Here is a 14,467-nt window from a genome sequence, read left to right as displayed (position 1 = left end):
ATGTTTCTAAGCTGTTTCCTAGCAGAAGTGGAAAGAGGAAGGGAACTTGGTATATAATGGGTCTGCAGGTAGGAATTAAGGGAGTGACAGCCCAAGTTCTCTGAAGTTAATGCAGGCTTCTCAATATCAAATCTGTAAAGGGTGACAAAGGTGAAAGACACCATGCAGTGGAAGGCAATTGGTGGTGTCCACTAATGCTACAGAAACATAAAGCAACATAATGGATAAAGGATGTTAGCTATTAGGCTTACTTGAGTGCAGTTTCTGCTCCAACAGCTACCTCACCCCTCATAATTCATTCTTCTAACTGTCCTAATCTGAATTTACTGCATTGGCTCCCTTTATTTGTTGAATGTGTTAACAGCGGTAATACACTGAGCCAAGTTGAACTGTTTCAGTCACTGCATGGGTGCCAAGCACAATGTACAAAGATACAGTACACAAAAGACTGAGCATGCATATTTAAAGTACACAGCTCAGTTTTAATTACGTCTTACTCACATATAACAAAACAAAATTATAAATAAAACAAAGCCTTAGTTACATACCCTCTGATCTTAGTGATAACATCTGCCCTCTCCCTCTTCTGGAAAAAGTGTTTCCCCCTGTGACACGGTGTACCCTTACTTACTAAGAGTTACATCTTCTACCCTCTCTACCCACCCTCTGCAATCCCACTTCTTCCTCCACTGTAACATTATATGCACCCATAATATAGTTCCAGTTCCAGTTAATTCTTTCCTCTAACCTTTTACAGTAATTCAGATTTCTTCTACCTAATATTTTGGTCTTCCTCTGCTGATGCTTCTTTTTCCAGCAAGGACCAAGAATTGCATGCATTACTGAGATGATGACTAACCAGTGCTCTGAACAATCGTGGGAACCCTGTAATTCCACACAGTATTAATCCCAACAGTCTGGTTAACCATATCAGCTGCTCATTCACACCATAAGAACTTATTCATCTACTAAGGAAGGACACCATCAAGATTTTCTCCACTCCATATTTTACAATACTATTTCCTCCAATATATTTGTACTACACTGCAGTTATTCCCCATCATGTATAATACCCATTTTAAATTATCAGAATTACCCTTAAATTAAATCCAGACAAAAGTGGACCCAACAATGACAAATAAGGTGCATAATGCTCTTCATTACTGCTGTGGTTAATGTATCTGTCCTTGTTTTGAAATGCTTCAACATTCCCACCAACCAGTCTATACTCACTCCTCACTATTTGAATCACATTCTTAGATTGCAAATTTTACTAAACATTATCGTCAAGGATAAAGTTGTACCAATAAAAATAAATTAATAAAAATCTTTAAAAAGTTATAGTATGAGACAATGCGATAAGTAATCTTAATGTAGCATTGTGCTGTCACAAACTAAAAACCACAGTGAAAAAAAGCTTATTACTTTATATGGTATATTAACTTTTTACATCTAGTTGTCTCGTGAAGAGATTTATCTTCTTCCTTAATTTACTTACTCACCTATTACGCGCAAAGTCACATATCTCCCCAAAGTCCAAAGAATCCATCTACTGAGTTGCATTTACATCTGCAATCATCCAGTTGTAACACTGCAAGGAACTGCAAATAGCATGTCCTGCTAAACATAACCACAAATCCAAAAGAAATGGGTTCAGGTTTTACCATAAGAAAAAAACAGAAAAGCAAATCACATTAGAAGAACAGCAGAAAAGTATGTCTAATGGAGACTGAATTTAGGTTCATGAAGAAAGTGAAAATCACTGAACTAGTTGGACTAACAAGACTGCCAACATGACAGGATGAGGAATGATAAAACATCTCTATAACCTTCTAGTTTCATGAATGTAAATGTGGTACTGTAAACATTATTTTAATCTAATTACCTGCATAACGAATGCTTTTTCCTAGCAAAGAAGTCCAAAAGAAAGGCACAGAATTGAACACTTCTTTCCTCTTCAGCATGTTTAAGGCAGCACTGCGACCTGAAATAAAATAAAACAGATCACTCTTCAGTCCATGACACCATGAATATCTTCCGTAAAAAATGTGGTAGAAAAAAATATCATCATATGGTTGACTTTTAGTGAAAAATTAGCTAAGTGAAAAGGTCAACATATCCATTTCACCTCTTTGCGTCACACTATGTATCCTACCTCATAACCTGTTGATGTAGAACCATCCCAAATAGGTCCTGATTCTCCATATTGCTGACTAGCAGGCTTAATGTTTACCATGTATAAAAATAAACATGATTTCAAAACTAAGAGTACAAAGCAGAAGATTATGTGACCTCCTGGCACCAGCATACAAGGGAATGTATTAATCATTATTCCTTGTTGCAAGTTATGCTTTTATAGATCTTTGTATGCAATTATTGTGGAGCTTTTCTCCCCAGGCCTCCACTGAAAATGGGCTCATTCTAGGCCCAGTGGACTTTCCCGGTCAACAAATGTAATAAATAAATATAATCTAGTGTCAGACTTATTACAACATCCATTTAAATAATGCAGTAATCAATCAAGATTAAATGAAAACATAACAGTAATAACATACTAATAAATCTGGGGTACCAGTCAGCTGAATGACTACTAAGTCATCAATTCCCATATAAATTAATCTAAACATTCAAAACTTACATGTTGCATAAACCATCAAAATTTTAATAACCTACTAAAATTAAACAGGAAATTATTAATCGTATCAGTACTATAATATTTGTGCAAGGCAGGCTGCACATCATCCACCTCATGTCCCATACGTAACATATATATATATATATATATATATATATATATATATATATATATGTGTGTGTGTGTGTGTGTGTGTATCTACACACACACACACACACACACACACACACAGACACACACACACACACACACACAAAGAAAATACTTGATATTCCATTAAAACTAAGTATACCACTTACTCATATATAGGAATCTCACACTTACCATATTTAGTATGGAAGGTGTAGGGAGCACAGCCTTTATATGGCATCCAGGGGAATTGATCTGTCATGTGCTCCTTCATTCTGTATTGATAGTTCTAGCACAGTACACATGACCTATTAGCATGTAATGTGTTTCACTTCCAAGAATGCTTTACTAGGTTCTGCTGAAATACGTACACCTTAATTTCAGAAGAATCATCTTGTCCAGTATTCACTGTTTGCCTTACTCCCAGAATGTCAGTGTGATGATGTGAGGTAGTGACAGCTACTTGGAACAGGGACACACAGCACTGGTTTCTGCAGAGAGAAAGGTGAAGTCTTATTTGAGGCCTGGAGAGGAAGTCTAGCACCAGGTCTGGAGTGTGCTCCATGTGTGCCCTTAAAGGAAAACTCCACCCTAGAACTAAAAAAAAAAAAATCTGTTTTTTCACAATGTCTGTTTCTTGACCTATTTTAGCACCTCAGAATCACTCTAAGTGCTTTATTTGTAATTTTAGCCTGTTTTCCACAGTATGGGTACCAATGGGGCTTGATGTATCAATGTGATCTTGTTCTCCCCTCAACCCTTTCTCTTTCCCATAATGCTTTGTATGACTCATGCCAGACATAAGGAAGTAACTGTGAATTCCGATGTCATTGACATAATGGGATTTGTGTGAGTAGCTAAGTAGCTAAATAACAGGCCTTTGTTCAGGGTTTTCTTTTGTAGTTCAAGAGGAATTGGCAGCCCCCCCCCCCGCCCCAACTACTGCAGAGGTGTTAAAACTGTCACTGCACTGACAGACCCTTGCAAAATCAATTCTTCTTGGACTAGAAATGGAAACCCCGAACAAAGGCCTGCAATTTAGTTACTTTTCTGGCTGTAGTTGGATAACTTCCAAGTATAGTGTAAAATAAGACCTGAGCCAAACATAAATAAGGGTGTTTAAAGACAGAAAAGAAGCAGTCCTTTTACAGAAGATAAAAAAAGATAACAGTGACTCACACACATCTCATTATATGTCAATGGTATAGGAATTCATAGTTACTTCCTTTTGTCTAGCATGAATCATACAAAGCATTATAGGAAAGAGAAAAGGTTGGGGAAGAACAAGATCATGTTGATACATCAAGCCCCATAGGTAGCCATGTTGTGGAAAATGGACTAAAATTACAAATAAAGCACTTAAGAGTGATTCTGAGGTGTTAAAATAGGTCAGGAAAAAAAGACAGAGTGAAAAAATCAGATTTTTTTTTAGTTCCATTTAGTTCTAGGGTGAAGTTTTCCTTTAAGGGGAAATTGTGTTGTGTGTGTATCCATTTTTGTTCTAAGCGAACGTCCTCTACCAATGTCAGTGGTGAGTATTGAGGCTCCTTGACTACTAGCCCAGAGGAGGGATGCCACAGTCACTATAAGCAGTTGTTCTCCCAGGAAGTATGAACAACAGAGTGAGAGAGTAGGGAATGGAAAATGTATGAAGGAATGATTCAAAGAACAGAATTTCCATTAAGCAACTATAAAGACTTCATTCAAAACTTAACTATCTCCCATTTTTAGCTGTCAAAATTTACTTATGTCTGCATGTACAAGTAAGAAAAATAAACCGTAAAAAGTGGAGTACAGACATCAATATTACAATGTGAACCTTTCAGCAGTGAAACAAATAAAATCTCTTTTAGAATGAAAAAAGTGAGCTATTCACCGCTGAACAAACACACTTCACTTTGTTGTACATTTAGTTTCTGCTAATGTGAGCTCAACAGCATACAATTCAGCTACCAGTTACTTATTCAGCTAAGATGTACTCCACATCAATTTTAGCTGACTACATTAACATTAGCATAGTTAATTCTGCCACATTTTCTAATCCTGGCACAATTGCTAAGGCTGCATCAGCAATCTTGCCTCCTAAATCAAAAAAATAGGTAAGAAGACAATGGCAAGTTATTCATCTTCAAATACAAAGTAGCACACTAAAGCATCATAGCAGTAAGTCATGTAAACTGATAGCAAGAATATGATTCACAGAATATCAGCAGTAAATAAAAATGTACTTTGATAAGGAAACGGGGACAGTACAAAATGGAATGGAATGAGAACCACTGCCAACAGTAGATATATACTGAAAACCTGTCTCCTGTGTAATCAAATCTTTAAAATGCACCAGTCTAAAACTGACTAATGGTAAAGAAGAAAATGTAAGTAGGTGATTCCACTACACTGAACTGCAGACAACATAGTATGACTCATAACATTCACATGGAAGCTTTCTGATATGTATAGAAAAGTAAATAATCAATTTTTGTAGAGTTGTATGCTCTCCTGCACCTCTCAATGTGAAGGGCAATGCCCCCACACTCCACATACCTAAATACCAAATCTAAGGTTACAACACCTCAGAAATTATATGAATACTTTGTTTTGGAGCAAAACAATGTATTCCTTAATCTCCAAGATAGAGTGGTAAGTAAAATAGGAGCGTTAACTGTTACTTATGAGATCCTTCAGTGGTATAAAGGGATAAAGCCCTGACAAGGACCTAGCTGACCCAGGTTTGCTTAGTGGCTCAGATGACAGACTGGGGCAAGGATGGATGGGCGTTGCCATCCCTGCTGGGACAGCAGTGCAGTGAGCATCTCCTGCGACATTACCTGATGGCGGCTGGGGTTTCACTATTCGGATGTGTGGTCCAAAGGGGGATTGGGTAGAAACATGGCTGAGCCACTGCGGAGGCAGGGCAAAATACAAAAATGACCCCCCCATCAGATGTTGATGGCCAGACCTCCAGGATACCTTTATGATCCATGCCAGTCCCAGCTCTATTGGAGGAAGTATGGAGGGGGTTAAACGAAATCTGGCAGCCCTGGTTATAGATGTAGGGCACTGGGTAGTGAGTCACAGGATGATGCAAAGGAGAGAGAAAAGCCACCTCTAAAAAATATTTATGTAAAGGGATAAAAGCAACAGATGATGAAAGCAAAGGAGAGAGGTAGCACTGTTAGTCTCAATGAAAACAAGAAACCACAGAGTAACAGACACATGGGTTATGTACACAGAATGTTTCCACATGTTGAGAATGAATATGATGCAAAGTAATATCTTATAAAGGCCACAGGATCTTTGTAGATGTTTTCTAGGCATGACGTCCAGAAGGCAATTTAGGATCTTAGCCAAATTTATTTTTCTGTCTGCTTTTCCCCCTCTATGTCAGCAACCATTGAGCCATCCCCATCAGATTTGAGCACTTCTGTCTCCTAGGGGTAGAGTATCTTCAACCAGATAGGGAATCATTCAGGCAGACAACTTGGGTGCTTGGTGGCTTAGTTAGCATACTGGGAGTGAGAGCATTTTGCATGCATGGCCTCAACACCTCCCCTTGGGTGGTGATGCTACCATCTACATCAGCATAGGTACAGCCTATGCTCCACTAACAGTTTGCTTCATATTCCCTGTGCATGGCTATCAAGGGCTACCATCAATGGGCTTAGCAGGCCACATCCTTACTGTCCTTGTGTTGCCCCCCTTTGTATTGTACTCCAGCAGAGATCATGTCAGGAAGCTGTGTCACAAAATGGCTGGGATCCATCCTCTGCTCCCAGCAGGAGTGGCAAGTTCATAGTTTAGTACTAGGCTAGCTGCCCTTTTCGACCATTTTAGGCCTAGCCAATTTCCCTGTCAAAGGTGAGAATCAAACCCTATACCTCGTGTCTGTGAGGTAAGTACCTTAACCAATATGCCAACCCCTCCATCTTTCCAGCCTGAACTATCAAGAACTTAAGCCAATAATCTAATTCCCAGTTGTCCTAGAACATTGTCTGTTTAAGTGACTTGCTCAGAGTTGCACAGTAATCATATAGAGGCTGATGGAATCAAATCCTGGACTACAAGAAGCAGTTTATTAAAAGTTCATAGCCTTAATCCTCTGTGCTAACTGGCAGACAATACATGCATACATATAACATCAACATGTTAATGTTGATAACACAATGTCAACAAGTGTCTACAAATAATCAAAGGATACCACCATCCCCTGCTAATTATATAAACTCCAAGATCACACGATCCCTAGGGAAAGGGCATATTCCTCATTATGGAGAATTGTGATCTCACACAACCATTGACCAAAATGTGTCAACAAAACAGTAGCTGACAAGCTCAAATCTATTAATGGTATGCATATAGGTATGTATATATAAAGGAGCTGGAAAGAAACTCCAGTACCTGGAGAAAATCCACAAAGACAGAGGGAGAACATGGACTCTGCACAATCACTGACCAGAAGTAAGGACTGTGAACCAGATTATCTTAACTATTGACCCATTATATACATGAATGGTGTAGATGAATGTAATGCAGCTTGGGCTAAACATACTAGTACTGGCCACTGAGAGGACTATGAATTTTTCACCAACTTAAAATTCTTACTACTAGATCAAAAGTACAGTTTCTACAGAAACATCAGAAAGCCCTTGTTGGTAATCTTAGAAGTTTCTGGAAGGAAGTCAGAAATGTATCTGGGAAGTCAGTACCAATTCATCATCATCTGTAGAGAAAGAACAATTCATCTGTGACCTGAAAGAGGTAACCAAAAACAGTGCATAGTAATTATCTTTACATTGCACTACCTTTCCCCCAACAGGTGCTCGCTCCACTTTTGGCTTTGATATGACCTCTAGTTCACAATTGTTCCATTAGGAAAAATCAATACATGACAAAGTTGTTCCCGACTATGGAAGGGTAGGCTCTGATGGTCTATTCCCAAAGCTCAGCAAGGTTTGACACTTTTGCTTGGATTCTATTAAAGCCCACCATCGATATTTCATTCTTAATAGCCTTGTTCCTTGATCTGATCGCTAGAAGTTAGCAAATTATTCTAATCACTAGACATGTCTCCAGTTTTAAACAAGATTATCTCAGATCAACTTCATGCCTGTCTACTCTTGAGAAAATACTAAGGCAGGCAATACATTCTTATCTATAGGCCCATCCCGAAGCCCATGAGTCATAAGCTTATTACTAGAAAAGGTTGAAAACACTAAAATATCTCTCATCTTACTATATCCCTGCTTTTCAGTGGGCAATGAACACTAGAAACCTTACTGGGGCCAAATTTACTGGCCTCACTAAAGCTTCTGACCTTGCTGACTATCTTCTTGGCAAGGAACTCACACTCTGTGGCCTCAGTTTCATCTCTCTCAAAAATTTTTTGAGTCAGTTTAGAATCTATTTCTTCTAATCTCGATGTTCTCCATCTGGTTTTGCCAGGAGTCCCACAAGGCTCAGTCTTTGTTCTTTGAACCATTATTTTCTATCTACAATTATTCTTTTGCAATTTATCTACTGACCAATAATGTAATCCTTCACTCTGATGATATCATCATCTGGGAATTGGGAAGATGTTCTTCATCAGTCTGTAACTCATTAAATTCCCTCTTAATCCAACTCTAACATATATAAGGAAAGGAAAGGCAATCTCACTAAAACAAATGCAATGGTCTTTGGAATTCTTAATTGCCTTAGTTTATGAAAAGGTACATAGATTTTTACATACCAAGACAGTAATCATCTAACAGTAATTCAAAATTTAAAATACATTGGTCCCACTTAGCTTCCCAACCCACATCCATTAGGCAGTGCAATAATTATATTTATGCATGCAAAAGCACAAACAACTTTCTAACAAAGAAAGGAAGGCTTATAACAGGCAAAACACATCTTCCCGTTCCAGAAAACACTTCCTATCATTATTGCCACTTAACCAAGAAACCTACATAAAATTCAAGTAGTGCAAAACCATATTTGCTGCTTCATATCTGGTACAGGAAGGAGATTTAGCAATTGCCTTGCCATGAAACAGGTAGGTAGGCTGTCAATTTAAGAATTACCCTATTTGCTAGCACACAAAAATGTAAGAAATGCAGAGTTGGATAACTTGGACAGACACTGGAACTCTGCTGTCATACCTTTTATTTTTATAGGTTTTGAAATTACCCAAGCTTTAGGGCTAGCAGAAGCCCCTCATCAAAAATGTAAGTACTGATGTTAGATGCAATGTTTAAATACCCACTTCTACCTACGAATGGAAGTACATCATTTCTTTCTTGCTGGCTAAAAAATTATGCATGACAAATGCCAACATGAAAAGAAAGCGTGCAATGTGGCTGCTTAGGATGACAGCAACACCTCAAAGACTGACTGTGTTTGTCTTTCTGAAACTTTAGAAGCTCAGGTTATGGACTGCCACAAAACTAAAGGTTCTCCCTACCGGTTTCATTAGAGTCAGTGTACATTCAGCATGAGAGCGCAACTCAAAAAATGCCCTGACACTTAAGAAAATAAATCACAAAACAAGAGATGTGTATGGAGATAAGCTGAATCCAGAGAAGGAAAACAAGTTATAATATAAATTATAATATACAATTTGTTTGTCTAAACAAGCAATCTTTGTGAGATAGGTAGTATAATTAACAGAAAATGTGAGTTTGCAATAATGTCCAATTCACAATGAAGGGATGTGCTATAAAAATGCATGGGCTACCAAGAGAATAAGTTATTAGGTACGAATATATTGATATGTGCAATTACACTATACAGCCTGTGGTTTAGCTAATTAAAAGAAATCAAGAGAGAGAGACTGACAGAAAACACTGTACAGTGATACAATGGGTAGCCTTCTTGCCTTACAGCAAGAGGTTCTCAAGTTCGATTCTTTGCTGGGGTGCCTTCTATGCAGAATCTGCATGCCCTCCGTGTTTGTATTGGCTTTCTCTGGGTGCTCTGATTTCTTCCCAGATTCCAAAGACATGCAGTAGGTGGAATGGACACACTAAATTGGCCATAATTAATGATTATGTGCATGTTCATAAGTCCATAGGTTACCTGTAGGCCATTTTAAGCCTAGTCAGTTATCCCATTTGAGAATCAAACACTGTACTTTGCAAGGTAAACACCTTGACCATTATGCCAACCTCCACTCATAAAAGTATCAGTTAACTGGATTCGAACCCTGCATCACTGGTCTTATTACCTAAACTCACTTCACTTATACCTCATGCACAGAGAAAATTTGTGGCACAGATGAACAACTATGGCAGGGCTAGCCACCTGGTGGTGTGAACATCGGCTGTAGATGATTGTCAGTATTTATGTGTCACCCTGACCCCATGTGCGAAAATGGGAAAAGGGGGAGTATGGCTGGATGGATGGATAGAAGTCTAACAATCTGGCATATACTTATGAAGAGCAGCAATACTGAACAAAGTTTTTTTATTGTACTATCAAAACTGCCTAAACATTATGACCTTATTGACTGTTAAGCATATGGTTACTAGTGTTCTGACTAGAATGTCACTGTATGTGATAATTTCCCTTATCATGAATAACACATGAACACCAAAAACATAAACCCCAGTAACCTTGTAGTTACTGTTAACTTCCTGAGGTAGTCAGCAGTTTGGATACAAGGTAAATTAAAAATAAAATCATGCATTACCAGAATAAGAAACATTTGCTACTCTTTGTTACACCTCACCTGTGTCCACTGTTGCATGCACAGAGGTACAAGTACTTAAATAATATAATGTCTCATAAAAATCAATATCTGGGTTCAAACTACAACTGAATTAACTTAATACCCATTGATGTTCTTCATACTGATCAGACAGAGAGTCCTGAATGTGATCCATCCAGGAGACAAGTTGCAGTGGGAGGAAATTCATCCTTTCCAGGAGATCCCTCCTCATCTACCAGATTAGATCCTTCTCTTTTCTTCTGTTCTACAACATATGCTGTCTCAAAGGGGCAACAGAAGCTATTCCTCCTCCCCAGCTGGGGAAAGGATTTTACTCAAGAATGGCTTTAAAGACAAAGAAAGAAAATTCCCAGAGACCAGTTCTGGATCTTTCTTTCTTTCTTGCCTCATTTTATGAGAGTGCCCACGTTCAAAATGCTTTCACTTGAGAAAGATACAATGGTATCTGAAATCTCTTTAGTCCCAGTATAAACACCCGTTATATTTTCAAATCTCATTCTAGGATTTATGAAAAGGGAAACACTTGGTGGGTACATCAAATTTCTCTGAATCCAGATCCTCCATTCTCCCCTCATGCTCCAAAGCAGTCAGTCACTACAGGTATCTTGCACTTTTGCTTGGGGAGCAGTGTTAATGGGGAATAAAAGCACAAGGTCTCTGGGACAACACAGGCCAAAACAGAAACATGGAAGAGATGCTAGCTCATATAAAGGCTTTAAACTCTCCAAATCATCTATGGTCCCCCCAAGACCTCTTCAAGTAGTTACAGATAACATCACAAGCACGGGAGGACCAGATCCTACCCTCTGTACAGAATAGCCATGCTAGCATGGAATATAGCCTTACAACACAATCTTAGATTATGTCTAAACAAAACTGTGTGGCAAACAAGCTGTGAAAGACAAAGGCAGACCCTCACAAATAGAAACAGAATCAGGGGATCTTCCAAGACTTGATCCATCTATGGGGAATTTCTCAGGTAGACCTTTCTGCCCCCTCTCTAAACAATCAGCTGGGCAAAATTCTGACCCATGGCGACATGCAAGGTTGCCTGGAAAATAGATGCCTTTTCTTTTCCTTTCCTTGGACAAGAATGTTTCTGCATGCTTTTCAACTTTTCCCACTCATATCCAGGGTAATTCTAAAGATTCAGGACGACTGCCCAACGATCACTGCAGTGACACCCTTCTGGCCCAGGCAACAGTAGTTCTCCCTTCTTTCGGAATTGACCATGGGACATTACCACATGCGTCTTCACATTTCAGGACTGTTTGATACATCCCAACCACAAACAACTACAACCAACTGCCTGGATGATGGGTCTTAATACCATTTTGGCACTCTGTTTTCTAAGGATGTGCAGTAGGTACTAATGGAGGCAAGAAAGCCTGCTACTTGCAAATCATATATAAGCAAATAGAAAATGTTTTCTAATGGGTGCCAGGAAAACAGCTAGCACCTATTCAAAGCTAGTGCTTTTCTAGAATTACAGTATTTGTGTGAGTTACTATCCCATTGTCTGTCTTGCTCCTGTATCAAGGTTCATTTGTCAACCTTTTCAGTATGCCTGTCCATGCTCCCCTCCTTCCAATGCAAGCTCATGTGAAAAGGCTTTTGAATTGGGAGCTACCCAAGAAGCCTCACAGAAAACCAGTGACTCCTCTTTGTGATCTTAATTTTATGTTTGAGAAGCTAAAACTTGCTCCATTTGATCCAGATGATAAGGCGACTTGAGATTGTTAATATGGATAACTGTTATTAATTACTCTGATTTCTGCAAGAAGAGTATTTGAGTTGCATGCTCTTATAGTGGGGTCAACCTTATCTCATCTTTCACAGAAAGAGGGTTTCTTTGAGAAGTAATCCTTCTTTTATGCATAAAGTGGTATCTCAAATTTTCTTTAAGCCTATCTGTCCATCTTCTCATTTCCTTTCCTGAACCCAAAAATGAGAGAGAAAGAACACTTCATACACTGGATATCCACACACAACTCGGTACCATCTGACAGAACAAATTTTGTTCATTTCTTGTGAAAGTGAGAGGAATGGACACCCTGTGTCAAAGCAGATTATTTCTAAATGTCTGTCTCTGGGTAGAACATTTTGTTATTCCCACCACAAAAGAACTATTCCAGGCAGGGTCAAGGCTCATTCTACCAAGGCCGTGGTTCCATCTGTGGCTTTTTAGAAAGGGTTGAACTCTAGAAGTATTCTAGAAGCAGCAAGTTGGTCCTCATGTGCATACTTTTACAAAGCACTACAAACTAGCTTCATTTTCCATATCTAGGACAGGATTTGCTAGGACTATTCTTCAGGGGCTCCTGGACCCTTCCCCCTCTAGCTCCCAGATATTCCAAGCTATGGTAATCAACCCATAGGGTTGAGGCTACTGCAGCAGTGATCGATATGAAGAACAAGGTACAGATGTGTAAATAAATTTATCACAGCAGTAGATGTTTGAATAATCACTATTGCAATAGCCACTCCCTCCATCCATCCCCCTTGTCTTTTGTATTTTTAATGCCATGGTGTGGACATGTATTTTTTTCATTTCCTAGCAATCTCCTCTCAGAGCTTAGCTCCCCTCTCTTAGTTGGCATGAAAGCTGTAAAGAGCTTGGCTCCCAAACCCATAATTTTAGTCAATTCAGCTAGAGCTGACTCACAATTTGGGAGCATGGAAGGTGCCCTAAAGCTTTGGAAGCTGGTCAGCTAATTTAATCTTATGTAAGATACAACCCGTATATAACTTAACTTACTTCAGCTGTGATCACTCAGACATCTACTGTTATGTTAACTTTAGTTACATAACTGTACTTTCTTCTTTCCAAAGGTGTACAAAAATGAAGAACCATAGTGGACATGTCTGATACAGAATGATCATACTGGGAAGACTGTGATGCGACTGATTTGTCAGTCACTTTGCATGTAACTATGTTTCTATGGGTATTAATTCCTAGTTCGGAGTGCTTTGCTTATCTCTTCTATATAACCTGTTGCTAGACATTTCCTGAATTTGATTAAACAGACCACATTTTAGGAGTGCATGCGAAGGACCCCTATACAGTAGAGTCAATTATCCAAATGCAGCCTTCCAAAGTTTTTGGGTAGTAAAAATCAAAGTCTGAATATGTAAACGTTATACGTATTCACTTGCATCTGTTTTTTGAGCTTGTACTACTGTATGAAACTGTACCGTTTTATACTTACAGTAAATTTGTTCCATTTTTCTTGTTTAATGTTAATCAAAAACATTTTCAAAAGTTTTTTATCCGGTTCAGTTATATGTTTGATTATCCGAACAGTCTGATTATCCAAACTACCCTAGGTCCCAATTAGTTCAGATAATTGACTCTCTAGTGTACTTTGAAATTTCTATTCTGAGAAGTTATCCAGATAGCAGTAGAAATCATCTGACATGTTTTTCACATTGGATGCCTGCAGGGTTTTGTGACATTTTGGACTACGTTCTATTCTGGTCTGAGTGTGCTTCTCGTAAGAAGATTCTTTACATTTGCTGGTTGTTTCAGTAACACTAGTGGAAATGCTTGAAAAATATTGCTCAACTTTTCATTCTCAGTGAACACTGGTTAGATAAACCACAGCCTGTATAGTGTACTAACTGCATAGAATATCCGTACATTCTAACTTAATATTTTATTCTCTTGGCCAGTCCCTGCCTTCTTCACAACACATCACTTCACTGAATTCACTACTGTAAGGAAATCCTTTTCTCGGGTTGCATTTGAAAACATACCCATTTGTGCATCTACTGTTATGACAGTTTTACTTACACAGCTGTATTTCATGTTGCATTTTACTGGAGATACTGAGAAGTCAGAGATCACAAAAGGTTCATCTGCTGATTGTCTAGACTGAGGTCAGAGGGTGTTCCAATAATGTCTTCCTTGTTGTAGATGAGACAAATACATGAACTTTTAATATTTAAAGTCTTCACTGTTTTATTTATTAATTGTTGTATTTATTTATGTGTGTGTG

The 14,467-nt window shown here is 38.5% G+C and overlaps 1 protein-coding gene across 4 annotated transcripts in view; it reads right to left on the bottom strand.

Annotated features, from left to right (window-relative positions):
* Positions 1–14,467, bottom strand: part of LOC122787576 (apoptosis-inducing factor 3-like) — a 1,199,414-nt gene that overhangs the window by 202,359 nt on the left and 982,588 nt on the right. For all 4 annotated transcript variants that reach the window (XM_044054360.1, XM_044054361.1, XM_044054359.1 and 1 more), the window contains one exon: positions 1,886–1,984. In XM_044054360.1, the coding sequence (XP_043910295.1) occupies positions 1,886–1,984 (99 nt within the window). The remainder of the gene's footprint in view (positions 1–1,885; positions 1,985–14,467) is intronic.

The sequence above is a fragment of the Protopterus annectens genome, chromosome 13.part0, assembly GCF_019279795.1.
Source record: "Protopterus annectens isolate FY-2018-M chromosome 13.part0, PAN1.0, whole genome shotgun sequence".
In the NCBI taxonomy this organism is placed as follows: domain Eukaryota; kingdom Metazoa; phylum Chordata; order Ceratodontiformes; family Protopteridae; genus Protopterus; species Protopterus annectens.
The sequence above is the reverse complement of the archived record's forward strand: the minus strand, read 5'-3'. Positions and strand labels throughout refer to the sequence as shown.